Source organism: Lipophrys pholis (genome assembly GCF_963383615.2).
Source record: "Lipophrys pholis genome assembly, chromosome: 18".
Taxonomy (NCBI): Eukaryota; Metazoa; Chordata; class Actinopteri; order Blenniiformes; family Blenniidae; genus Lipophrys; species Lipophrys pholis.
Genome location: NC_137646.1, coordinates 24984145 through 25012102, shown reverse-complemented (window position 1 = coordinate 25012102; position 27958 = coordinate 24984145). Strand labels below are relative to the sequence as shown.

At 44.1% G+C, this 27958-nt stretch overlaps 1 protein-coding gene across 5 annotated transcripts in view; it reads left to right on the top strand.

Annotated features, from left to right (window-relative positions):
- The window catches only part of LOC308123623 (uncharacterized protein), a 35865-nt gene that overhangs the window by 1201 nt on the left and 6706 nt on the right, over positions 1–27958 (top strand). The window contains exons 2-41 of one of the 5 annotated variants that reach the window (XM_080486190.1): positions 4834–6889; positions 7394–7455; positions 7551–7814; positions 7931–8412; positions 9587–9798; positions 10672–10806; positions 10906–11004; positions 11698–11762; positions 11863–12674; positions 13394–13597; positions 13677–13711; positions 13924–14076; positions 14880–15011; positions 15314–15361; positions 15441–15566; positions 15655–15781; positions 16484–16654; positions 17240–17274; positions 17632–17796; positions 17885–18019; positions 18934–18972; positions 19063–19203; positions 19503–19612; positions 20837–20860; positions 21423–21640; positions 22292–22363; positions 22475–22627; positions 22720–22754; positions 23338–23499; positions 23609–23740; positions 23972–24010; positions 24187–24312; positions 24388–24502; positions 24710–24880; positions 24971–25005; positions 25159–25323; positions 25415–25549; positions 26654–26692; positions 26781–26921; positions 27846–27922. In XM_080486190.1, coding sequence (XP_080342316.1) covers positions 5132–6889; positions 7394–7455; positions 7551–7814; positions 7931–8412; positions 9587–9798; positions 10672–10806; positions 10906–11004; positions 11698–11762; positions 11863–12674; positions 13394–13597; positions 13677–13711; positions 13924–14076; positions 14880–15011; positions 15314–15361; positions 15441–15566; positions 15655–15781; positions 16484–16654; positions 17240–17274; positions 17632–17796; positions 17885–18019; positions 18934–18972; positions 19063–19203; positions 19503–19612; positions 20837–20860; positions 21423–21640; positions 22292–22363; positions 22475–22627; positions 22720–22754; positions 23338–23499; positions 23609–23740; positions 23972–24010; positions 24187–24312; positions 24388–24502; positions 24710–24880; positions 24971–25005; positions 25159–25323; positions 25415–25549; positions 26654–26692; positions 26781–26921; positions 27846–27922 — 7349 coding nt within the window. In that variant the 5' untranslated portion in view covers positions 4834–5131. Of the gene's footprint in view, positions 1–4833; positions 6890–7393; positions 7456–7550; positions 7815–7930; positions 8413–9586; positions 9799–10671; positions 10807–10905; positions 11005–11697; positions 11763–11862; positions 12675–13393; positions 13598–13676; positions 13712–13923; positions 14077–14879; positions 15012–15313; positions 15362–15440; positions 15567–15654; positions 15782–16483; positions 16655–17239; positions 17275–17631; positions 17797–17884; positions 18020–18933; positions 18973–19062; positions 19204–19502; positions 19613–20836; positions 20861–21422; positions 21641–22291; positions 22364–22474; positions 22628–22719; positions 22755–23337; positions 23500–23608; positions 23741–23971; positions 24011–24186; positions 24313–24387; positions 24515–24709; positions 24881–24970; positions 25006–25158; positions 25324–25414; positions 25550–26653; positions 26693–26780; positions 26922–27845; positions 27923–27958 lie in introns of all 5 variants that reach the window. The other 4 variants (XM_080486189.1, XM_080486191.1, XM_080486193.1 and 1 more) reach the window with 4 other exon arrangements.

The following is a 27958-nucleotide window of genomic DNA, read 5'->3' as shown; positions in this document are numbered from 1 at the left end:
AAGTCCCTGCGGGGGAGACGTGAGAGCCAGGAACCGCAGGCCAGATGTTGCGGTGCAGATTTATGAAAAACACGTTGTGCTTTGTTTACATACAGAAACCGACACCCGCTGTGGCTCAACTTTAACAAACTCCTTCTATTGGACAACAAGCAGGAGTGAAATGTGACGGGAAATAAACCCTAAATATAATATAGATTTTTTTTCCCACCCTACCAGTCTTTTTAGATCATAATAATATTAACTTTATTTTCATAGCACTTTTCTAAAAATAGTTGCAAAGTGCTTTTTGCATTAAAACCACAATGAAATTGACAATAACAAAATGCAGATAATAAAAAAAGAGAGATCAGGGAAAACAACAACAAAAGAGCTTCTGTTCATAAAAACCAAGTTTTAAGACGAGACTTAAAGCAGCATAGTGAGTTCCATAGTGAGCAGCCTTTGGTAATGAGTATATGGAGGCTTTAAAGACGAGCAGTAACATTTTAAAATCAATTCTAAAACTGGCAGGCAGCCAGTGAAAAGTCCAGGAATCCCCCCCATGTTGGCTGTTAAAAAGCAGGACTGGAATACCCTGGTCACCTGCCAGTCAAGGTTCAGGTCGGAGTCGAACATCACGCCTAAATTGGTGTTGTTTTTTGAGGACGTGTCAAAATCACTAGAACCGTTGGAGACAATAAAACCGATTTTGGTTTTTGAGCCATTCAGGTGTAAAAAGGTTTCGCACCTCCAGGATAGAGGCAGTGGTGCCAGGTGCCAGTGGTGCCAGTGGTGCCAGGTGCCAGGTGCCAGTGGTGCCAGGCTTTACTGCTAAATAGCACTGCGTGTCGTCCGCGTAAAAATTAAAGTTGACATTAAGGCTGCGCAACATTTCCCCCAGGGGAAGCATGTATATAGAAAATAAGAGGGGCGGGTGGGCCCAGGAGAGAACCCTGTGGGACTCCGCCAAAATAGGGCGGCACACGAGGGGGAAGCTTCTCCAAGCCGAACTGGAAAAGAAACGAGATGACGAGTGTGAAAGCATCCGTTCATACTGCAAATTCCTTCTGGATTTGATCGATTTCATTAAGGTAAAACTCCAAAAGTAATTGAAACATCCCCAGACCCCCCACCCCTCGTCTTCTTTTGAAATATGAACTAACAAACGTAGTCCTCCTCCTAAAAAAAAGGGACTCCGGCTGTCCGTGTTGTGTCGGTTATCTTCCTACTTTCCTGCTCTACGTCAAGTTGTCGGTGCTGAAAAAGCAACTTTTTGAAAATCGTCTGCCAAGGCGGAACTCCATCTCCGTGTAATTTGGGTGTAAATGTCCACATGTACACACCCAGATACACAGGATTGGTTTCGATTCATCGTAGTGTTGGAATTCTCCTCTCACCGCTGGAATTCCGCACGTTCGTTGATCCGAGAGAAGCAGATAGCCGAGATCTTTTTCCTCAGCAAAGTTTTCTTACCCAAATGTAACAATCACTCTTAAGAATGGCATACACCGAAAGAATCCAGCGCCTGGTCGGTTCTTCCGAGTAAAACCAACCAGCAGTGCCCCGGCTTGCGGTGAAGAAGGGCGCCGGAGTGTTATTTCAGTCGGTTCTTCTACCCTGGTACTGATCCCTTTCTCATCTGATTGGTTATCTTTCCTCTGTCATTGTTGCTCAGGAGGTTTCCTGGCTACTTCGTTCTGTGCAGCAGTTTCTATCCTGGTCGAACCGGTTCTTTCTTAGTTTCTTATTCTGACTCGAATATTCTGACTCCATTTGGTTTCAACCACATCCTGACTGCTGCACCTGTTGTTTACCTCCCGTATAAGGATCTGTTATCGTCGTCGCTGCACTTCTTTGCATGTTATCTTGCACATTTCTTTTGTTTGCAACATTTTCCACTTCTCGTAAGTACTATACCTAGTTCTTCTCTTTCCTGCGTCGCTGGTTTTTTTCTGCGTGCAGCTGCAGGTGATTATATTTAAGCTTTTATGTTAAAGCAGCTATTCCTTTAATTGGAACAATTTGTCATCTTAGGCCACGTTTACTCGTTTTCAAATTTAAAAAAAGTTTTATATATAAATATATATATATATAAAAGTCTTCGACATTAGATAACATTCTCACAGTCACATTTACATATATAATAGTATTTTTAATACAGAAAGATAATTAGCATATATAACTTAAATATTGGAGAAAAGGTAGGAATTAATAAGTTTACTTCTTTCTACCCCTTTTTAGGCGTTTTAATCAAATATATGAGATATGTATGTATGTATGTATGTACTGTATGTTGATAAGTATGTGTGGGTCTAATTAAACTTAGATTATATATTTTTTTGTATAACTATATTTTCATAAGATATAATTTATTTATTCATTAATATCAAATGGTGTATATATTTTTGGATGTATGTGATTGCACAGAATGTATTAAATGTCACATGCCTGAAATGAAAAAAAAATAAATAAATAAAGAATACACAGGAATCAGACTGAGAGCGATTTGGGAAAAAAAAATTAAACACAATTTTATCACATTATTCCTGCAAGAAGAGACGAAGTCTCAGTACAACATTTGCATGATTGTCCAGGAGTTTGAGTCTGAAGTCAGACGGCGTCGTCTTAAAGGCTGAGATTGTTTTGGGAAAGATTCTCCTGCTTCCTGCGCTGAAGGACACGAAAAAAGTAGCGCCAAGGTTCCAAAAGTGCTGCAGAATGACAAATGATTCTTCACTAGACAAAACAAGATTTCTCTCACGGTAACGTTGCTACTGAGCCCCGAAGCTCTTTAGCATGTAGCATGTAGCATGGCGTTACAAGCCGCACCTGGAAGGAATGGTAAATAATATGCTTAACTGAACTGCAACGCTAGTTTAGGTTTGAACAACAGAAGCGGGGAGTCCCCCCGGGTACATCCGCACCAGTTATGTGGAACACCTCCTGCAGACTGTGGCTGGGAGGAACCAGCAGGCCCAAGGCTGGGTTCCAGCCACCTGATTGGACAAATGCGTCTCAGGGTCTGTCTGCTCCGGGCGTCCAAACTGAACCAAGATGGCGGATCGGTCACAGACTTTCTCTTTTTATAACTGAAAACAGCTCAGCAAAAAGCTGCAGAGTCACTGAATCTGTTCCTGTTTTTAGTTTCGCCACCGCTAGTTAGGACGCGTTGTGAGAGTTTCGCAATGTGTCTGAGAAATATGACTGGGATGGAAGAATTTGCCGGATGGAGTGGACACCACCGCTTCAGTAACCATTTGTGCTCCACTCTGTCAACCAACAGCACCTGTACTCACTACTGATGGCCCACAATGCAATTCCACCCCCTTGTGGATGAATTAATGTACTACACCCACAGGCACAAACCAAAGTGTGGCCATTCCAATCAAATATAAAAGTATTTGCGCATTTATTGTAAGTCGTGTCGTCATCAAAACACATTATCCTATGTTTTCCTGATATCGTGCAGCCTTGCATTGTAACAGCAATCCAACATGGTCGCCTGTCCATATGAACGTCTGCGTACTCCCATTGTTAAATATCCATAGCAAATTGTTCTCTGCGTGCATGTGTGTGTGGGGTTTCATTACAGAAACAACCAACAGCGCCAACTCGTGGCCCAACCTTAAAACTCCATTGTTTTCATCATATTGACATCAGAATCTGATGCACAACTTTAAAAGGGAACCACCTGAAAGAACCTGCGTCTGTCATCGAGATTCTTCCTGCGAATTATTTGAATAGGAGAGAGGACAACCAAACCTGTGTTTACAGTATTTCTATCTATTCACCTTGGGAGCGGTTTCCAGAAATGAGTTTGTTTTTTTTAGTGGCTCTGAGCACCGTTGTTGTATAAAGGGAAACCTGAAACACAAAGTTTTGTGGTTTCACTTAAAATGGCTGTGAACGGGCCGTTTGTCTCACTGTTCTGATCTTATGGAAGGGAGGGCACATAATGCCCCGTGAATCTGTGGTTAGCCTTCACACACGAGATAAGAGAAGTGCTGCATGCGGTGAAATGTCCTGTCACCCCCTCCCTTATCTTCTCGCCCAGCTTTGCGTTTGAAGGATTCATTGCATCATGTAATTCCTTATCTAAGATGATAAAACACACAGACGGCAAATTTGGTTTCTCTCACATTCAGACCAATGTGCCTCGACATGACATCACACGGCCTTGGTAAATAGTTCTTCTGCACATGCTCAGTAGAGACAATCAGAACAATGTCTTCCTTTCCTTATTCTTCTGGGACTTGGTGCTTTTATTTTGACAGTCGCCGTAATAACAATCCACCTTGGTCGTCTGTCCACTAGAATGTCCGTGTACGAAAATTGTTAATGTTTATAGTGTATTGTTCCCTGCATGCATGTGTGTGTGTGTGTGTGTGGGTGGTTATATTACATAAACAGCACCCACTAGTGGCCTGGGATGCTAACTACATTGTTTTTAAAGTTTCTGCTGTTTCCACGTAAACCCACATCATTTAAAAAAACATTGTCACTGCGTAAACAAGAAACTTTTCCAAAACAAAAAATGAGCTTTAGTGTTTTCCTATGTCCTGGATGACGTTTAAGAATGTCAAAAAATGACGCAACGCAAAAACAAAAAATAAATGTGATTTTCAGGGTAACATATTCCTCTTTCAAAATAGATGAATTTTATTTTCTAATTTGCATAACTGAAGTCAAAGACAAACTTGCTAAAGTTCGAGCGGTTTCTATCTGCTTTTCTCATTTTAATTATCGCTCCTGTGATTTTTATATGTCCTTTTCTTTTTGTTGTTTTATCTTTTCAGTTCATTTGTTCCACTAAAGACCAGGAAGAAATACTAATATGACCGTCTATCTTGGCAGGAAGCACCAGACCATGAAGACTATCCAGATGATGGAGATCATCCCTCTGAGAAGCTAAACACTGCTGTTCTTCAGAAACTCTTGTTAGGCTGTTGTTCCTTCTCCCTCGCGGGGAGGTTGCCTCTCGTTGGGCAGACTCCATCCTCGTACGAGAAGCACTAATGCAGATCCCCAATGCTCTTGCTGTAGCCGGCTGAGCCATGGCTTCGACAGCAAACTTCAACACGTCTACTCTGTACGAACCTCCAACTGACTTAGTGGCCTTCAGCTTTCCTTAACCAAACGTATTGCCGGCGCCATGTCGAATGATCGGTACGATCCCTTCATCTATGAGAAGCAAAGTTCCACCCAGAGGCAGTGCAGTCTCACTACTGCCCAAGCTGACGGTGGCTCAAAAACGACACCTTGTCCTCTTGGACCAGGGTCCAGCTCCAGCTCTTCTGTAACGACCTACAGTTCTTGGGTAACATCCCCAACAGTATTACCACTGCCAGTGAGCCGCCAGCCGGAATGTGCTCGAGCTGGAATGAGTGAGAACGTCGAGTGGTCAGCAGGGGTACTCGTCGGCCAAGTCGGCGAGGAGGCGAGAAGTCCAATTTCAGCAAAGAACAGTGTCAGCATGGAAGATGAAGCGATTCTTTCCACAAGCGCAGGGATGAACTCCGGTTCAATGCCGTCATTCTCGCAAGGACTGATATACCCTACTGCAGAAAGCGGCAATAGCAATTCACACTGGCTGCCAAACTATAGCATATCCACCAGGAAGGAGGTTTTCCCCAGTTATTCATCATCTGCTTCATCGAGCTGTCCAAGCAGCATGTTCAATTCCTCCAGTCAACAGCAATCAACTATGCAAAGCATTCCTTTTTTTAATGATCGTCAGCCCTCACCTGCTAAACCTCCTGTCCTGGTGGAACCCAGTTGCCCAAAGTACAATTTACAGTCTGCCGCAATCGTCCTTCAGAACCTTGGACTTGACAAAGATGACTTAGAGGAGCTAATCTCTTATCCTGAAGAACAGACAACCCCCGAGAACTTGCCCTTCATCCTGCATCAAATCCATATGCGGAAGGCCAAGAGAGCTCCGACCATGGCTCAGCCTGTGTCCCACATTGAGCCCCGACCCAACACCAGTGTGAGTGGAATGGACCGACCGAGTCATTCTGGAGGAGCAGGTGTACACCTGGACGAGATGTCATCAGTGCCTCCCCAACCGAGTGAAGTGACTGATTATGGATGCAGTGGAAGTGTTGGGGATGGCATTGGACGGGCCAGTGGCAGTGGAACGAACAGTGGCGTTAGCGCGGTTATGTTGCCGTTAGACAATAATGGCCAGACTCGAGAACCACTGCAAAAAAGTACAACCGTGATGGATTTCAGTGGTGTCGTTTCCTCACATGGTGAGGGAGGCTCTGTTACCAGTCCCAGCTCTTTCCATAATTTAGAGCGGAGCTCTGCGGCAGCTCCGAGCAGTGACGATCAGACTTCTCACTCAGCTATCGGAACTTTGTCCCTGGCAAGTGAAGACGCCGTCTCGACACCTCAACATCTCAAGTCCGAAGTCTCCAAACCCCCCACTGTGAAAGAATCTCGGCCAACTCTTCTGCCAAGGCCAAACACCCAACCATCCTGCACACCTGTCCCTGGTATACCTTCTGGAGAACATAGCATTGTGGTCTTTGATAGTCATAAAAATCCAAGTCAAACACACGGACGAGGGTTGACTGAGCAGATGAAAACGCAGGAGATCCAGAAACAACCAAAGCATCAGCCCTTGCCTTCAGTCACTCCACAAGTGACAGATTTGTCGCCTCCTAAGGCTCAGTCAGTGTTTATTTCTAGTCCTGCAATTAATCCTCCAGCTCAGCCAGTGTCGGGTCCAGTGGAATCTACCCATGTACCTCTGCAGCCCTCCCTAAGCCAGTCGTCAGCCAAGGGGGGCATCGCCAAGGACCCAGCAAAGTCGGATATAAAGCCTGTTTCTTCTGTTATGGTCAAAGCAAGAACGCTCCCACATACCTGTTCTTCTTGTAACAAAGAGTTTTCTCACGTGCGGGTGAGTTAAAAACTGCACTCTATATCACTGTTTCTCTGTTCACACAATATATAAGACATGGCAGAGTTTTGAATTGGTGATGACTAGATTAAACATTGGATTTCATTTGAATTGCCCAAGCTGACTCTAATTTAAACATTTTATTCCAGGATGGGTAAAGACCAAAGTGTAATACTTATTACGGGGTAGACCAGCACCTTCTCTTGGGGATTTCGTTATTTGTCAGTAAGTGTTGTGTTCAACAGTCTGCCAGTGTTTTGGGTTGGGTTACTCATCCTGCTACACATTTCTGAATAAGACCTTTGAGTTGTCAGGCAAAGATGGACACCAATGACTTGTATCAACTGAAAGAGATCTTACCCCACCAAAAACTCTGTAAGATGCATGAGGAGATTACAGAAGTGTTGCTTTCACATTTGAATCTTTGAGGTTACATAATCACAATCAAGTCTGGTATCTTTGCTTTGCCTCATGTGAATATCTGTTTGTTGTTGTGACCACTAGGATTGGCTCGCCCACCAGAAAACCAGCCTTCACCGAGAATACTCCAAATCCATCCAGAAAAGGTGAATGGCGTCTATATATGGGGTCATGATGCGATACATTCTGGGCAGATAAAGGATGTTTTGTGACCCTTTTCTTGGTATTGTTTCTTCTTTAGTATTACATATAAAGACGTCGGGCCATCACCTGCAACTTCTGGCCAGGCTCCTAAGCTCAGCGGTCAGAAAACCGACCGGAAAAGCCGCTCCCGTTCTCGTTCATGCAGCCCCCGCTGCCACTCCCCGGCAGAGGGTAGAAAGAGAAAGCGCAGTAGCTCGTCCCGTTCGAAAAGCCCCGGTCGCAGGCGCCACGGCTTGGAGGGTAGGAGGTACAAATGCAGGAGCCGATCACGATCGCCGTACAGCTCCAGAAGCGCTCACAGGTTTGTGAAGGGATTATTCAACGACAACATACTGTATGTTCAAGCTGACTTCCAATTCTCAAAGGAATCTGTACATTCTTGGAGCTTTTAACTTCTGTTGTTTATTCTTTAATTAGGTCCCGATCACGTTCTCGCTCTCCGTGGTATAGCCGTTGCATCTCTTCTCGACGTCGATCGCGTTCAAGTAGCCGAGAAAGACGAATGCTATCAAGGAAAAGGGATGAAAGACGACCCGTATATAAAAGCAGAGGAGAAAGACGATCCCCACTGAAGAAGAGTCGCAAACGACGATCCTCGTCAAGCAGCAGCGATGAGAGACAACTGGCGTCTCAAAGGAGAGGAGAAAGACGATCCCCACTGAAGAAGAGTCGCGAACGACGATCCTCGTCAAGCAGCAGCGATGAGAGACGACTGACGTCTCAAAGGAGAGGAGAAAGACGATCCCCACTGAAGAAGAGTCCTGAACGACGAGCCTCGTCAAGCAGCAGCGATGAGAGACAGTCGTCACAGAGAAAGAGCTTCAAACGACGATCGTCCCCTCCAAGAAAGAGGTCGATCTCCGCAGAGAGGCTGGCGAAGAAGCTGCTGAAAGCACCAGGTTAGAAAATGTAGAAACATTTTATTTTTTACCTCGACAATGTAACTTGAACCATTTTCAAAAAGTTACTAAACCAGTTTTGGCCGTGACTCATAAGCTCCAGAAACTGTTTCCCTATTTTTGTTATAGATTGAGATTTCCAGGCCGGACCAGAGGAACTCTTTTTTAAGGCTTGGGCTTCATTTACTACGCAGCAACGTTTTCACGTGAAAACTCCTTTGCTGAAAACTGAAAACTTTGGTGCTTTCAATTCGCACCACAAGTCCTTTTGTTGGCAGTCTAACTAAAGAAAGACACATGAGTCAGGTTTCTTAAAGATTGACCATCAAATTATATTGAAGTGCGATAAGCAAGCAATATTCTCAATTTACAGAATTCTGGGTCTTGGTTCCTACTCTAAACCGAGCGACGTGAACTGCGAGCAGTTCACGGGAAGAAAGACGTGTCTGCCTAGGCGACATTTGCATTTATGCATTTCCTCTGCTCGCAGGCAGAGCATTCCAAATGGTGAGTCACGGGGTCTCCGCAGGTTTAGCTGAGGTTTGCAGGATGTCACGAAGCCAGCCTGGGGTCAAGGGGTACTTGAGCGAGGTCATCAAAAGGGACCAGCTGTGACGGGTTTCCACCGATTGTAGTCTAGGTTTTCGTTCCCCCAACTTAAGATGTTGTGTCTCAGGCTTTGTCTCCTACAAACACTTGAGATAACCACATGTTACAGGTCACGTCCTGCAACCATAAAATAGAGGTGTTTTTCATTAGTGCAGACCTCAGCAAATTGTTAGTCAAGCGGTCAGCAAATTCCTCAGTGCACGTTAGTATCTTTCACACAGCTTTTAAGAATAGAATCTCTTAACAAAACGCAACTTTCTGAAAACGCTTGGGCTCTGTCGACGGGCAAAACGCTGCTAATGCACATGCGCACCATCGCCATAGTAACTAGTTGTTGCGCACATGCGCAGTAGCTGGAAAGTATAAACAATGTCTCCTCTGTGGTGTCCTGACTCCCAGTCTACATTGTCCTGGACTTGGTACTTTTATTTTGACAGTCACTGTAATAACAATCCAACTTGGTCGTCTGTCCAGTAGAATGTCTGTGTACTCCCATTGTTAGTGTTTATTGCGTATTGTAAACGGATCCCTGGTAACGCCTCTCATTTGCATTTTCTGTCTCTAGCGGTCCAGTCTTTGTCGGCTCAGTGTGATGTGGAGGCTGTAGTCGCAAGTCTCGTTCCCGCCATATTGGCTGAAATCTCCAAGGAGATGGCATCCACAACACCGGCGACCTCCGCTGCCTCCCCGTCATCCTCCTCCAAGGAATCCACCGCTCAGATGTCCAATGTGAAAACGCAACGTCTGAGTGAGAACAGTGTCTCCTCAAAGACCAAGGTTGGTGTGTGTGGATTGTGAATATAATTAAAGCAGAACTTTCCTAATCCCTCAGATTAACCCACAGTTCATAGCACCTGTCCTTTGAAGGCCTTCCAATGAGGCCTACTACATTGAGACATCATATTTTCCTCATTCATTATGGTGCCTTTATTATAAATTCCCCATGAATGATTAAAAAAATAGAAAGCAGTCTCTTCTTTTTCTATATTAGATCAGTGGTTTCCAACCTTTTTCTTGAGTGACCCAAATGTTTTACCCCTTGTTTTTACCTTTTTTTTTTTTAAACCTTTGTGACCCCCCCCCCCCCCCCCCCCCCCCCCCCATCACTTCCTGTACAATTACGACAAAAAGTCAAGGAATCTCATAACACTTTATTTTCTCTGAGGATAAACTCTTTGGGTTTACACTCCGTCTCAGAGTGTTTGGCGGCCTGGTGCCACTTCAGCTTGCAATTTCAAACTTTTATTCGCCAGTTTTTCACCACAATAGATGCTCCCAGGTCTAATTCTGTCCACTGCGTCTATGAAGAAGCCATATTCTATGTCACTCTGTTGGTACGCTCTCTTTTTTTCTTCTTTTTCACACATTAATGTTCCTCTTTTCCTTTTTTTTTCTGCCGTTTACTTTGCCTGTGTATACTGCATACAGAATGTTCATGTTCGAATTGTGTCTTTGTTTTTGTTATATTTAGAAAATCTACGAAGAGATTCAACCCCACATGAACCTTTACGATATGTTCCGATAATAGAATGTGATAACAAACCACGTGTTTCGAGGTTCATTGGGTTTGGTGCTAGGTAGAGCTACCTCGATAGATTCACTCAGGGACAGATTTACCAGACAGTAAATCGTATTGTTCTATTTCCTCAGACTGCTCAGGCTTCACCACCAACCATGTTAAAGCTGGGAGGGATTTGCGAAAGTCTTTCTCGCAGTGATGTGATTGCCTCCATGGAGGTCTTCGGGAAAACCAAGTCGGTGTTATTGTTCCGGTCTAAAGAGCAGGTAAGTACAATTATACCCCAAATACATTGCTGATATTTCATGTTTGGTGTTAAAAAAAAAAAAAAAGTGGATAAGCTACGTGTGTGTTTGAACATGTAGGCAAGCGTGTGTTTTGAGAAGGTGGAAGACGCCGAGAAACTGAGGAGCATCAAGAGCTTCGACATCAATGGAACACCCGTCAGCATTGTCAGCGAGGAGGTACCCAGGATTTCACTTTTGTTGGTTTGACTTTTTCTGCAAAATTACACACCAGTAATTGTCCAGTGTCATCACACTCACGAATCAGATTCTTTGCAGTTCCTACACCGCACCCAGTACTGACAAGATTGCGAATGCATGGAAGGAGAAACTGGGTGTTGAGATATCTGACGCCAAATTGGACAGAAATTGACCTTCTGGTTTTGTCCCTCACTGCCTCGTTTTATTCCAAGGCCTACAAAGACTTTTTCAACCAGAGCTTGCAATGTTTGCCTGCTCTCTTTTAACTGATGGTCTCTCAAAATCTTTACAAAGATCTTTGGTATTAAGCATGGTAATAGTTGAGAGACCTGCTCAAACATGAATTGCGGAAATGCTTTTAGCTATCTGAATGGGAAGACTTCAATTTCAAAGGGCTGGTTCTATAATAATGTTCGTTGCAATTTGGCCGCCATTTCTCACCCTTCTAGATGAAGTGGAGGATGACTGGACTTGTACTTGTACCATTGCATCTATCATCTCATGTCCAGTTGTTTAACCAGACATGTCTGAGTCTTTTTTGTTTGTTTGTTTTGTTTTATATTGTTCTTAGTCTTTTGCTTGTTTTTGTCCATATGATGATAATACCCCATTTGTTACAAATAAAGTATTGTTAAAAAAAAAAAAAAAAACTAATCAGATTAATCTTTACAGGTTCCTGCTCCTGAGAAGCCTCCTACGACTTCTGCAAAGGAGGAGCAGAAAAAGTTTGTTCAGCTGTAAGATGCGTTTCACATCAGCTGCTTTTTTTTTAAGGTTAAAACATTCTAGGCCTTTCATACCCTTCCTGTCTTTCACCATTCAACTCTCATCTCACAGGATGTCCAGCGCCTCCACCCCTACAGTCACTCAAACTACTATTGAAAGGAAGGGTTTTCTCTCTACACCTTCATCTTCAACGGATGGATCAGAAAAACGTACAACACTCACTGCCAAAGTGAAAGTCTTGGTTTCCAGATCTCAAGATGCTCTGATGAAGCAGACTGTCAAACAAGTAAAAGTGCCCAACCTGGCTTTGAAAGGAAGCGTGAAACCGACTTCAGGAACATTATTAAAAACTGCTGCGTCCTCTTCAGCGAAGCAGCCCAAAGGCACATCAAAGATGTCCAAGAGTCGAGGAGCGGGGCCCGAGGCCGATGACGCCAAACAGAATCCGTCGTCTGAAAGATGTGAAACAAGCGGTGAGCAGGTACTCTCGTCGCTGGAGGAGACCGAGAAGGTGTTCGACACGCAAGAGGATTCCACTTCTGGAAAACAGCTGCCAGCACTTCTCGAGCTGAAAGAGGACGGAAACATTGATCCAGCGGTGGTGGGGAATGGGGAAATCAGCCAAGATGTAGAGTCAACCAGAACAGTGCAGACCATGGCAACCGAACCCCTTAATGATACACCCCAGAGGCCACCAACCCCCATCAAGGAATCATCACTGATCCAGTGTCCAGAGTCCACGGCATCAGGACCAGAGACTACAGCAACCGAACCCCTTAATGATACACCCCAGAGGCCACCAACCCCCATCAAGGACTCATCACTGATCCAGTGTCCAGAGTCCACGACAGGGGGCTCACCTGAAGTGGCTGTGGAGCCAAAAGAGACGGTTGAAGACATGCAGACCGAACTGGAGAAAAAAGGTACGTCAGAAGAAATCAAGTGGGTTTGGAGCTAATGAGCCACGTGTGTCTCCAGAACCGAGGATTGTGTTGGTTCTGGAGATAGAAGACTATCTCTCTTTTGACTATTTATTGGAATTTTGCATTAGAAACAGATGATGTGCTGTTGTGTTTAGCAGGGTTTATAAGCTGCTAACAAGGAAGTCTAGTATGGTTGGTCATCTCAATGTTGAGGGGCTGTCGTGTAGATCCTTGTTGGTCCATCTTCTCCACGTCTTCGATTTTAAGCCACTTCTTCTCCAGTGGCCCGGGACATCACCCTGTGAAGGTCCTCCTTCCTTAGCTCTCCTGTCTCTTAGAGAACAGCTTTAAATCTATTTCCTGTGAGTATTGTTAGTATTGTGGGCAGATGATTTTGGCCTGGACAGACCAAGAAGCCAGATCCAGCACCAGAGCTGCATCTAGCAGACTTCTGATCAAAACCAGACATCTTCTCTTCAGGTGTATTAGTCTGCATTGTCGACACCAGCATCTTTGGCAGTGACAAGCTTTTGAAACCTGGCCAAATATACTTTTTCTTTCCCACTTGGTCTTGTTTTCCTGTATTGGTTTATTCTCTGTGCAGAAATTGTCCCTTTTTATGGTCAGTATAATTTAAAGAATTTCTCAGGTAACGTAACTTTAATTCACTTTAGGAATGAAATTACCATTCACCTCAAATACTTCTCCTCCCCTGACAGATCCAGTCGCTGTGGCAGAGATACATGAGGAGAGGGTTTTCGAAACTGCCAACAACGTTTCCGCAGCAGCCACATCAACCCAAGTCGAGTCAACAGCAACGGCAACCGGCAAACAGCAGCCAGCTGCAACCACGTCATCCTCAACAACCGTCTCCCGGACTTTTAAGGACAATATTAATATGTACCTGAAAGCCAAAAACATTGGTCAGTAATAGCATTACCAGTAATGACATGACTCAATAAGCCAAGAAGTGTATTCTCACTTCTTCTGACTCTCCTTCAGAGTGCCTGAGTCCGGACAACACCTACCCGCACCAAGTAAGTTTTCTCCAATCATTTGGAGTAGGTCCTAAAATTTGAGCATGCTTCTCTTTTTTGTGAACGTTTTGCCATACAGTTCAATGATTACCACAGGTTTTCCTTTTGTACAGAGTCAAAAGTCTTTATTGAGTTGCTTTTGAATGTAATGTTACACATTTAGGTTGAGTTCCGTTCAGTTTAAATATTTCTTCTCTTTTCGTTATTTACAGGCGTGCCCGAATGATCCCTTGATGATACTCTTAACCGGCCTGCCGCAATATCCCAAATTCCTTTACACTGAGGGGGATGTTGTTGATATGTTGACGAGCTTTGGATTCAAGTATCGGCCTTACTACATCTACGTTATGCCCCAGACAAACATGGTAAGTTAGAAACACGACTGACCTTTTCTCAGGATCCTGCTCAAAGGTTTTTTGTGTCTGTGCTGTCCTTTTCTACGGGCTCAGCAGACACGTTTATGCTTCGGCCCAGCCGTGACAGAAGGATGGGAACGAGCAAGGTTTCTCACCCACCAGGATGGGAACCAGTAATGGTTCCCACCCCTGTGTGCTCACCCCCTCCTTTCTGTTCTTAAAATGCTCAGACCAAACTCAGTACAGGGCGCACTCGGGGCAGACTCACCTGTGACTCTGTTGTTGTGTGTCTGTTGAAGCTTCAATAAATAAGAAATACTTTGTTCAAACGAACTTTTATTCCAAAGCAGTATCAATAGAAAAAATCCACAACAAAGGGCGCCAAGTTCGTTTCTGTCCATCTACTTGTGCATGAGCAGGAGAACTATTTACCATTTACGGCCGTGATGCGCAGTAGCAACACTTCCGCCGTTTTCTCGGGGCGGGGCCGTTCCTAAAGAAGTTGCGTTTTCAGTGGCAACAACTGCTTTTCATTTGTTTTTGTGTAAACGAGGTTTAAAGTCTGAACCCCAAATGGCTCCCAGTGGATCTATTCAGCATCTTGCGTGGCGGCCGCCGCCACTGGTGTGTGATTGTGTGTGTGAACGGGTCAATTTGGGGGCTGCTCAAGCTGTAGAAAATAGCTATTATACAAGTGAAATCCATTTACATGTTATGTTTACACATTATGTTTTACATTACATGTTATGTTCCATGTTTTACGTTATGTTACACATTATATTTTACGTTCCATGTTATGTTATGCCTCTCAGGCTTTTGCCCTCATGCCAGATGCACATTCGGTGGATAACATCTTGAAGGCGTCGTTGACACATGGAATTTATCTCAGCAAGCATAAACTGTGTGTGAAAGTCTTGAACTTGGCGGACGATTACACGTTGCCGGTAAGTTTGTACACGATAGTTTAATTTCTTCACAATTATATGTTTGCTCCAAACACACTGGAGAGAAAATACACGTTACTCATAAAAGCAGTGCTTGAAACCTTTTTGAAATTTGGTCTTCCTCGTTTCCTGAACTTCTTTTAGTCTTAATAGCCTGTAATATTGTTTTAAGGATTCTTAGGGGGGGGCAAGTTATCCTGTAACACTGTATTTAATGTATGAATAAAAAGAGAACAATCCAAAGTGACCAAACAGGTCAATCTCACCAGCTTCACCTCCAGTTTTTTTCTCTTTTTTTTCAGAAGAATCCGTTTTACTTTTATCAATTTTTGGCGAAAAGCATTGGTTGTGTAAGTATCACACACGAATACACACATACAGTACGTGTGTCCCCTCCTGGTTTAGATGTTCACTTGCTGTTGCTTGCAGTGGACCAAGGACATCAGACTGCAGACGATCTACATCGAAAGCATCTCACCGAGGGAGAGCAGCAAACTCCAGGAGTTTCTGAGAGCGCACGACCGCATCGTAAACTTACTGCCGCTCCTCAACAAGGTACAAACGCAAACTACATGCGTGAAAGTACTTTTGCGTGTTTATGCCTCATCGGGTGTGTGTGTTTGTGTGTGTGTTTCGGTTCCAGGTTTTCATTCAGTTTGAGAGTGAGGCAGATGCCGATTGGATCCTAGTTTGGTTCAGCCTCCTCAAACAAACTCCCAAGTACAGGATGTACAGGGTCCAGCCGAATTGCTTTAAAGACGCGGCTCCACGTGAGTATTTCCAATCTTTCTTTAGTTTTGACCACGTGGAGGACATCAGGTCTGCTTCGAGGGAACTGTAAAGTGAAGTGTGTGACGGCCATGTGCAGCCGACGTTTAGAAATGGTTTGTGTTTACAGTCGTGTCCCAATGTGGTAACAGTGTAGTTTTCATGTTGGGCCACTAGTTGGTGTCGCTGTTTGTTTTCGTGATGAAACTACACACACACACGCAGCAGAGAACAACGTGTTATAAACAATAACAGTGTTCGTACACGGACATTTTAGTGGACAGACGACCAAGTTGGATTGTTATTACGGTGACTGTCAGAATAAAAGCACTAAATCCCAGGAGACTATGGACTGAGAGTCGTGACACGATGGAGGAAAACATTGTTCTGATTGTCTTTACTGAGCATGTGCAGAACTATTTACTATGATCGTGACGCACAGCAGCAGCGTTTCTGAAGTGTTGTGTCATCTAGTCTTAATAAATTAGTAAATTATAATTATAATAAATTTTAAACAATTTTGTTGGTGGTTTGCATGGATTGGAGCCTCTTGTGTGCCAGCTTTGGCCCACGGGCCTTATGTTTGACACCCCTGCTGTTACAGTGTTGGAGTGTATAGATGTTGTGTGAACGGACATATTTCCTGATGCTTTTTTGTGTTCATGTAAAACTTGTCGATGACCATTAAATGTTGTATTTCCCAGCGCCCAGACTACCAGCAAACATTGTTCCGGACAGCGGGGAGATGAAGACCGGGACAGTGATGCCTCCAAAACTCCCTGCCGTCCTCCCGCCAATCGCTTCACCTTTTTGGGTGACGCTGAACACCGAACCCTTCGCCTTCATGACCATTTCTCCTTGGTTCAACATCCCAGGTGAGGAAAGCAGATGGACTCCGAACTTGGAAGTTTGCGTTCAGCAAGTTGAGAAATGTGCACGCAAATATAGAATAATGCAGTTTGGGCAGATCCAAACAAAAAAAGCCGACTGATTTCCTTATTTGAATATGTAAATTTACATCACATTAATAGATTTTGCTGAAAACCATATAGTTAGCATGCCAGGCCACTAGTTGGTGCTGTTGTTTGTTTTAATATTCAAACCACACATGCTTGCGTGCAGAGAACAATGCACTGCAAACATTAACACTGGGAATACGTGGACAATCGTGTGGTCAACTATAAAAAAAAAACAAGTCCCAGGAGAATATGGACCCGGGAGTCATGACGCTTTTGCGTTTTCACTTGAAGTCGTTGCCATGGAAACGGGGCCCTAAGTTGTTGCGTTACACTTATTTCGGATTCACAACCCTTTATACTTTTGGCTGGATGGTTGATGACACAACCACCTTTTGTAGTGAGACGAACTCGGTTTATTACTCATTTATGCTCAACTTCAAATCCCAGGATGAACTGTTGACATGAAGCGGATTTTTTTTTTGTCCATTGTTTGATTCACAGATTATGTGACAATGACCAAATGCGGTGACCTCGAGGTGAGCACATTCTTCCAGTCTTCATTTTATCTCTCATGCAAATGTCGGCTGGTTAATCATACAAACTCCCAAGTTATGCTCCATAGTTGGCAGAGTTGTAATTTCAGTTGTGACATTTATGCACTGATGTAATCCGAGACAGCGCGTGGCCTTTAACAGGAGAGTCTAACGATTTGAACACGGGAGGAAAGTCGAAGTTGGGAATGTTGGGTGGCAGTGAGTCAGAACCGCTGAGGAGGATCAGGGGGCGTGGGAGGACGACTGACAGATGTGGTGGAAGGCCTTGAACGCAGGAATGTTTTTTGTTTTCTCTCCGTCTTTGGGAAAGCTTGTGACTGGACTCTGTGCTCCCTGCAGAAAGTGAGTCACCACAGCTCTGCATTGCCCACGGTCATGTTGACCAATGTGCCAGCGTGTGATTACCGGCACGAGGACGTTGCCAAGCTGGTGTGGCCTTATTTCCCCGAGCAAAATCTTCAGTCGTTGTACTACAACGTGACGGTCCTGTCCCTGCAGAGGAGGGTGAGGAGACCCCGCTTCTGAGACGGCCACTCGACCAACCGAGCCACAGAATGAACTAAATGAACCTCTCTTCCCTCTTCGCCTGCAGGCCTTTGTGCACTTCAGCAGCTGGGATTCGTGCTGCGATTTCATCCGTGATCACATCCGTGACCCGGTTTCTGTCGGAGGCTGCAAGCTCGGCGTCCACTATGTCTCTGAAGACATGCATCCTGGATTCACTGAGGTATGGAAAGCAGGCATCAGGTGTGCGTGGCAAAAAAAAAAAAGATTTTCTCCAAAAGTCGAATTGGTGTCCAACTCCAAAGAAGAGTTTGTTCACACACAGATCATATAAACTCTGATCCAGTTCCTGTCCTCTAACTGAACTACGCCTTCTGAGTTATGCTGGGTCCCTCCCAGATACCCCGAGTGGGCTGAGCCTTAAGCCCATTGGCCTTCAGGACCTGTCGCCCTTGGGTGTAGTACCATTTCCAATGACGTCAGCCAGCATCCTGTTCCTTACCCCAGATGTCCTCTGTTCTCCCTACTGCATCTTACTTTGCATTACCTGTGTTAAAACCATTACTTCTGCAGGCTGAATCTTCTTTTTCATACCGTTGACATGTTTCATGTTCTGAGATAATAAACCACTCCCGTCAGCGTGGGGCACCCCACAGTAGATTTACTCCCTTTACACGTGTGAATTGGTCCGTCTGTTTCCAGCGTCTTGTGTCACTGTCCATCATCCAGCAGAGGGCAGTGCATGTTGTCGATTTCATATAGGACAACATTTCTAATCCAAACATCCCTGAAACATCTTCAAAACTGCCCACATTAGTATTTCTGTCCGTCGTCTTGAGTAAGATTTAGTTTGGTCCGATATTGTGTTGCCTTACGTTTTCAAATTCACTTGCGAAGACGTTGAAACAAAGTTTCCTGAAGCTTCTTTGTCCCAATCTCTTTTTTTTTTTTACAATTGCTTGTATCCACACACACATTTTTGCAGTCCTTCCTCAAAGGGATAATTGTTCCTTTAGCTGGTCGCACATGAGCTATACTGCTCAACACTGCCCCCCACAGGTCATCAGTGGCACTACTAATCGTAAGCTCTCCGGAAAGTAACTGAATTACACACGTTAATGTTTTTCCTTTTTCTAGGAGACGATGTACAGGAGTCTGATGAAGTGGAGCAACAATGTGAGTCGCCCGTTACTCGTCCCGCTCCGTCGTCACGTGAAAGCGGCTTCCTCCGGTTTCTCAACTCTGGCCCCTGTTGCTTTTTTCCAGCACGTTCCAGAGCTGGACTCTCTGGAGGAGCGGCTGCTGTGTGTGACGGTCTCTGAGATGTCTCCGGGAGTATTCACCGGCATCTTGAACGGAGTGGCGTCCATCGCTCCTTTCCTCAGCTTCCTGCCGCTCACCAACAGGGTACGACGCTCCAAACTCATGCATGTTCATGACACTTGCACATATATGTTGGAAATATATGTGTCTGTCATGTAGTACTCACATTAATCAACTTAATTCGGGACGTTCAGATTATAGAGCGTCTTCCTGCCATTAACTGCTGATCTGCTCCGTCCTCCTACTCTGCCTCAGCTTGGACTGGTTCCTTCAAACCAAAATGAAATCGAAATGCATTTACAGAATGAGGCTTGGCTGCTAGTGTTTGGTCAACTCTCACCTTTGTGTGTCGGCTCTGCCTCTGGGATGTGTTTTCGCCTCAGGTTTGCATTGAGATGGCAGAATCCAGCGGCGTAACAGCAGTGCTGAGGAAAATCCGCTCACCGACCACCGGTTTCACCAGCAAGCTGTCGCCATCCTGGACTTCCATCTGGTTTGGTTCATTTCGTGTACTTTTTAATGACATGTTCATGTACTTTTTGATGGAAACTTACACACAGGGAATGAGGACTTTAGTCTTTGGTGTGTCAAACACCAGGCACTCATGCCACAAATGCTTGTTCCTTACTAATGTTGCTGCATCATAAAGAGTTAGGACATGATTTAGTTTTAGCGCACTATAAAACCTTGTGTTGTCACCCATCCAGCCAAAAGTATAAGATATTAAACTGTGAATATAACGTGAGCATGCACAACACTTTAGCGCCCGTTTACACGGTAAAAGTGAGACTTTGTGGAAACGATTGGAATCCCAAAACGCTGCTACTGCTGCTACTCATGCGCACCGTGGCCATAGTAAATAGTTCGTCTGCACAAGCTCAGTAGCTGAACAATGTTTCCTCCTTGGTGTCATGACTCCCAGTTGTTATTCTCCTGCGACTTGGTAGTTTTATTTTGACAGTCACCGTAATAACAATTCATCTCGGTCGTCTGTCCACGAGAATGTCTGCGTACGAACATCGTTGGTGTTTCGAGCGGATTATATAGTGACACCTTGTGGCCTGGCATGCTCACTACATCGTTTTCAGCATTTTTGCGATTTCAATTTAAAAGTATATGCGCACACTGACTGGCTTATAGATGTATTGCACAGATTCGAGCAATTTGATGAACCGCCATTGCAGTCAGAGGAAGTCAATACTCGAGTCAATCCCAGGACAGTTATGTAAACGGGTCTAATTCCAGTGCCCTTCAATCGAGTAAAAAGAAAGTGCTGCAGTTTGTCCCTCTCTGACAGCTGCCATCACATCTGACGATAATCAGGTGGCCTGTGTTCTCTGGGTTTTATTAAAATGTTTGTGAAAACTGAATTGTGGAAGAAGATGTGACCACCGTTTGATAATTCAGGGCTTCGTTAAATGACAGAGTGTGATGTGGTCCAGTTGACCAGTTGACTTTGTGCTTCTCAAAACTCTTTCTTTTCAACGTGTAAATGAATTTTGACTCTGTTGGATGTTGTCTGTCAAGAGATTCTCAATCTCTCTTCTCCATTTCCCCAATTTTCAGAAGTTTTTACCTCTGAGGATGAAATACATTCAGCTAAATGGTTTTGTTTACCCTTTATTGCTTGAGATATTGTTTTTATTATAATTTAAACCTTTTGTAGAATTCAAATGTACATTTTTCTGTGTTTAACCATGTTTTCCTCTCTCTGCAGGATTAAAATTAAACACATAGAGAGGTACGTGTTGATTCACGAGTCTTTATTTAAGAGTGAAAATCTATATATCGGTTTAATAAAACTTCGCGGTTACTGGAGCGGATTGCAGCTAACAAACATGTGGAAGAAATTAAATTGTATAGCCTGGAAAAGTCAAAGATTCACCAATCGCTCTTCACCAGGGGTGTTAAAAATACATCCTGCGAAGCAAAGTGAGCCAGCAGGAGGCTTTAATCAAGCCCCGGCGACGAATTTGTAAAGTGTTAAAACCGTAATAGTAGGAATTATATTTTAATTATGTTTAGATCAAATATTCATTGTGCACCAATAGTCGCATTTAGATCCGCTCTATTTATTACACTGTTTTAATGAATCACTTACTCACTTATGACCTGTTTGCACAATGGTTTCCAGTGAAAAACGGTGCCAGGAGCCACTGAAAACCCAACTTTTTGAAACTGCATACAAATTGGAACTTTTGGAAAATATGGATTGCAATGCATTAATGATCGCAGTGCTCATAACTGTGCTAAGAACTCCTTGTTTTCACCTTCAACAACAAATGTTCTGCTTTGAATATCAGGGTGATGACCCTGAAGGAGCGTCTACGAAAATCCAGCGAGATCACGATTGACCTTGGCTGTAAAAAACGACCGTCTTCTGCTGGAGGGAAAAAACGTGCTCCGAAAACGACCACTTGTTCTTGTTCTGGTTCTTGTTCTTGTTCTTCGACCAAATCTCCTAAACACGTTGTCCCTGCTGGATCTCTAGACGCTCCAGCAGGAGCTCAGACCCCCACAGGTAAGACCCTTTAGTATTCAGCAGGCTCAGTACTGTACTCAGTGTACCTCAAGCACGCAGTACAGATATGGATCGAATATGTGCCCAGTGCGGTAAATGATTATGAGCTATTTATTTGATCACATACAGTTGTGCTCATACGTTTACATACCCTGGGAGAATTTATGATTTCTTGGCCATTCTTCAGAGAATATGAATGATAACACAAAAGCCTTTCTTCCACTCATGGTTAATGGTTGGGTGAAGTTACTTATTGGCAAACAACTGTCAATGACAAAACAACAACAAATGACAAAAGAAAGTACCCAAATGACCCTGATCAAAAGTTTACATACCCCAGATGTTAATACCATGTATTAACATGTAGGTCTTTTGTGGTAGTCGTGGATGAGGTTCTTTATTTTCTCAGATACCAAGAAATCATAAATTCTCCCAGGGCATGTAAACTTATGAGCACAACTGTAGGTTACACGTTCTTCTTCCCAAAGCAGCTCGAACATCTGAACTCCGAGGAGGAAATTTAAAAATAATTATTGTTTTCATGTTTTCCCTTCATCTGACACACAGTTGTCCATCATGTCTCTTTGGCCATTATACACACCGTTTCTCTCGTTTTCAAGTGAAAACGCTCAATTTTAGTTTCGTTTTTAGGCGCCCGCTTCACACAGCAACGTTGCCCGGAGCCACTGAAAAGGCGACTTTTTTTGGAAACGGCTCCGCAAGGTGGAACTTTTTTAAAAAGTGCAGTTTGCATCTAAGTGTTGACGACGCAAATATAGATATTGAAACTTTTCCGTTCATATTTTACTTAAAATTTTATTCAAACCATTCCAGTTACCGGCATCTTACCGGCATCAGAAGCTTCCTGCGATGTTTCAGCTCCCACAGCGGCCAACACTGGTCCCACGGCGGCAGCAGCAAGCAAACAACAGCCGACCTTCTGGACGGATAAGATCATCGCAAAATCTCTGAAAGCAAGAAAAATCGGTAAGAAATACCGTCGGAAATCATTCACTTCAACATACGATCCTCAACTGTCAGTGTCCTGAATTTACTTTTCCTTGTATTCTCTGACACAGGTTGCATACGCAGAAAAATAGTCATGTCAGCGAAAGTAAGTCTTCCAGAACCTTTTTTTTTCTTGGATCAATATGGTTTTTTTTATGCAACTTGTGTACCTTGGTGAAAATGTCCGAGCGTGAGCCCGGCTCAAGGACAGCCGACATTGTGGTCGTAGGCCTGCCATCAATATCAGACCGTGTCAAATACTTGGGGCGATGGTGCTGCGGCGTGCGGCCCCTTTGTTTCCTCACGTGTAGTGCGTTTTGTAGGAAAATGAAAGGCCACAAGAGTAAATGCTGACAGATGCTAACAAGAACTTGTAAACCCTTCGCAGAATTACCATCCAGGTTGGCCCCTCCATATTCTTTTTTTCCCAAAGCATAAATGCCTTATTGTGCAATAACGGCGACATGTTCCGCACCGCAGTCGTACAGTCGTACAGTCTGCACACGGCAAACTTCACGTCGCAGCTTAGTTCATGTCGTACAGTGTGACGTGCTGACGACTTATAAGATGGTTAAAATCGTGCAGCGTGTGGAAGGCTTGATGGGGCCGTCCTCCGTATGATGATCATAAATACTGTATTCAAAGCTCAAACCATGACTTTCTTTCTTTCTTTCTTTCTTTTCCTCCAGTTCCCCTCACGTGACAAAAGAGTGTTGTTAATGAAAAACCTGCCAGAATACGACAAGTACTGCTACACGGAGGAAGAAATCGCCAGCGGTCTCGTACGGTTTGGGTTCAAGTGTCAGAGCGAACACATCCACAACATCTTTGTTATTCCTCAGGCCCGCCTGGTAGGTTATCTGTCCTCTCGGATCTGGTTTGTTGATGTCCCGATTTCATTTCTTGAGTTAGTCTGGGTGACTTTTGCCCTGCCCTGTCCTGTCTGCTTCTCCTTATCAGGCGTTGTTCTCCATGCCGTGTGTGGAAGCGGTGAGAACAATCCTCACGGCATCAATCGAAAGAAAAACTCAATATCATGGGAGAGTTTGCATGATACGTGTCACACATCTGCAGGACGCCACAATGTCACCGGTAAGCATGTGCAAAATACCAGGCGTTATATTTGTCTTTGTTGGATTTACTCAAAACCGAACGATTTATGTCAACCTTAAAAACTTGGCCAAAGCAGTTGGTGTTGTACTACTGCTCAAAAAAATGTACTGATCTGTGATGTTTTAAGTCGGGCCGTATACTCTGACGTTTTGTGAAATGATTCAAGCAAACGTGAAAATCATCATTCCTTAACAGTCTCTACTCTTGTAGTTTCAGTTCTACAAACAACTGACGAAATGGATGAACTATGTAAGTGACAAGCACCCATCTGTCCAAAATTTCAGTTGCACCTTGTCACTTAGGTACAGATATTGTATCGTGCGGTTGATGCTGTTGTGTCTCTTCTGAAGTATTTATCTCTTATTTTGTCCTCCTGTGACGGCGAGCTCTGAACATGCAGTCTTTATCTCCTGTTTCATGAGCAGGAGACGACTGACGATGGAAAAAGAACTGTCTACATCGAGAACATCTCCCCAAGCGAGATCAGGGATCTGGGTCAGGTTTTGAAAAGGATTGGCTGTGTAAAGAGCTACCTGCCTCTGCTCAACAAGGTACGAGACAGCAAAGCCAAGCAAGTCCACGTCTTCAAAGTCTTGGTCTTTATCTGTCTGGCGCGTTTGTTTCAGGTGTTCATCGAATTTGAGACCGCTGGCGATGTGGATCGACTCGGGGTTTGGCACAGCCTCCTGAAACGGGGCCACAGCTACAGAATCTACCGGCTGTGGACGTCGCCAAGCACATGTAGGCCGCTGCGTAAGTACTTGACTCAGTTAAAGGAGCCATCACCTGGTACTCTCGTTAATCCAGTCTCCCTTAAATTGACTTTAAATCAATACTTAAAATTTATTAGGGAAAAAATATCAAACACGGAGCTCGTTTTCATACCACGACTTCCTCTGTTCTGACCGAACTCCTAACTCCTCCCTTCTGTTGTTTCTTCCTTGGCAGCACTCAGACTGGCTGCAAACGGTGTTCCAGACGGCAAAGATAGGGCCACCGGCGCAGAGATCCCACCGAAGATTTCTGTCGTTCCACAAGGCAGCAGTTCACCATTTTGGGTGACGATGACGACTTATCCCTTCACATTCCCGACCTTGTGTCCATGGTTCAACATCCCGGGTAAGGGAAGCAGTAGGAGACAGAAGTGAGCTCTCAAAGTACCCTCTTCATGCCGCGTGAGATTCACCAGGGATCTATTTCTATTTCTAGATCATGTGACAATCGGTGAGCTGAGTGACCTTGAGGTAAGCAGTTTATTTGATGTTGGCATTTAACCAGAGAGCTCAGAAGTTTTGAGATAAATACACCAAAAAATTGGTCTGAAGGATGGAAAGATGCATTTTTTTTTTTGTCTTGGAAAATCCCCATTCACCTGCGCCTGACTGTGCTCCCTGCAGAAAGTGAGTCACCACAGCTCTGCATTGCCCACCGTCATGTTGACTGGTTTGCCAATAAGTGATTACCAGCACAAGGATGTAGCCAAATTGGTCTTGCCATATTTCCCGGAACAAAATCTTCAGTCCTCGTACTACAATGTGACGGTGCTCCCCCTGCAGAGGAGGGTGAGGAACCTGCATAGCGAGTATATATGATTTCATCTGCTAAATTGTACTTGAAATGAACCGTTCCGTTCCCTCTCTGCTCCACCTGCAGGCCTTCGTGTACTTTGGCAGCTGGGATTCGTGCTGCAGTTTTATCCAAGATCACATCAGCAACCCTGTTTATGTCAGAGGCCACAAGCTCAGCGTCCACTATGTCTCTGAAGACATGCATCCTGGATTCACTGAGGTATGGAGGCTTTACAGCCTCATTGTGCAAACTCCGAGCTGGACGTGAACAACATAGTTAAAGGTCCAATATTATGCAAAATTCACTTTATCATGGTCTTCTCACAGTAATATTTGTCCTCATAGCCTGTGTATGAGGTTTGTCATCACCTTAACTTGCTTGATCCACTTTTTAGTGAACGTGCGCTCATACAGACGATTCTGAGAATTTCCCTTAATGACATCACGCAGGGAAATAACCACTCCCTCTGGTAGTGGAGCTCTGCCTCACTGATGTACCGAATAAATTCAGGATAATGTGAAAAACTTCAACAGTGAGCAGGAGCTAGCATTAGCAACTTGGTGGAAACACAAACGAACATATTCAGACACATGATATTTTAACTCCTTTCTGGGTCAGATTCTGGTTCAAGGTGGTTCAACGGCAGCGTTTATATGAGTCATAGTGATAAATCCACCGTAAACATTAGCGTATGGCACTGGTGTTTCTTATTACCTGGTTTCGCTGTTAAATGGTGACTGACTTCCTTTAGCGTCCGTCGTTGCCACGAGCAACAGCATATATTAAAATAATTCCCAGAAAAGGTATGACACTTCATAAAGTTTATTGTAAATGCTGTTGAACGGCGTTCTTCAGAACAACTACGGATTTGGGGTTTTTAACGTTCGTTATTAGCAGCAACAAGGGACGCTAAAGGGTCACCAGTAAACAGGGAAACCATTTTATCTGAAACACCGGGAAGCTCTTCTCCATAAGAAAGGTCTGGCGTAGCCGTGGACAGACAGAAACTTCCTGTTCTCATTATAACTCAGTAGAGGGACTTATAGACTGGCTGAACTACAGGACCAAGGCTAGATGTGGAGAAATAAAGTTTGAACACAATGTTTTGGGACCGCTGACAACTTTGTGAAATTGTTGGAAATCTGTTTGATATAGGACGTTTAAACTTATACCTCTGTATCCAACTTGAACGTCTTATTTTGAAACATTCACCTACATGAAGCATAAATAAGCCTTGTGTGGAAGCCTTTAGTCTGACCGTACAATGCAGGTGCCCTTGAGAGGAGCTCTCCCACGATCCATTTCCTGTTCCTCACTTTGCAGGAGACCATGTACAGAAGTCTGATGAAGTGGAGCAACACTGTGAGTTTTTCATCACTCATCTCCGGTCTTTCGTCACAATCAAGGGCGGCTTCTGATCCGCAACACTGACGCCTGTTGGTTCTTCCAGCACGTTCCGGAGCTGGAGTCTCTGGAGGAGCGTCTGCTGTGCGTGGAGGTCACCGAGATGACTCTGGGAGTCATCACGGCGGTCGTAAAAGAAGTGGCTTCCATCGCTCCTTTTGTCAGCTTCCTGCCGCTCGCCAACAGGGTACGGCAACTTTTTCTTCGACGGTTTGCAACTGAACGAATTTACATGGAATATGTTGGATAATTTAATGGGATGTTCTAAAATGATGATATTGGAATGTAATGTGTTGCATAGAAAGTTTGAAGTTCGCTTTACTCGCAGTAAAGGAATGTTTCCATGTGGATGTTTTAGAAATTGAAACATTGGGTCTGGGGATTCAGAACGATTAAGTCTATCGGATTTGGATGAAATGGCTTAGGGCCTGGTTACATGAAAATGTTTTCAGGTTAAAGCTCAAATTTTTAAAAAAAAACGGCTTCCAATTTAGGTAGTTTTTTTTTTTCAGAAACGCTCTGACGTGCGAAAATCTAAGTTCTTAAAAAACATTCCCACTCCATCTCCATGGAAACGGTAGAAAGCGCAACTCGTTATCTGCCCGCATGTGTGTGGTTTCATTACAAAAATACAACCAACAGCACCCACTGGTGGCCAACATAAAAACGATATCCCTTTCAGCGTTTCTGCCGTTTCCGTGGAAACGACGTCGCTTTCAAAGCGTTGCCTTGTAAACGTAAAGCTTCTCTAAACCGAGAGCATTTTCAAAAAGTTCCACCTTCGAAGCTGGTTTTAAAAATGTGTGTTTCCAGTGACTTCTAGCACCGTAACTGCGTAAACAGACGCCCAAAACGCACCAAAAGCTTACTGGTATCACTAGAAAACGTTGTTTGAACGGGTGAATGTCGAGAATCAACAGCTTTAATGTGACTAAATCCTGATTAGAAACACTTTTTATTCATTTTAAAGACAATGTCTCCATATTTCTCCGACGTGATTCATTCTGGTTGGTGGAGTTCTAACACTGTTTTTGAGATTTTTGCAGATTTTGATTCAGTGCTGAAGGAAAACCTTGTACCACAGCTAAACCTCCACCGTCTTCTGCCTCAGATGTGCATTGAGATGGAGCAGTCCTGCAAAGTAGAAACGGCGATGATGAAGATTAGCTGGAGGGGATCGAAAACTTTGTACGTGATCCGAAAGCCGTTTGAGGAAGATGATAA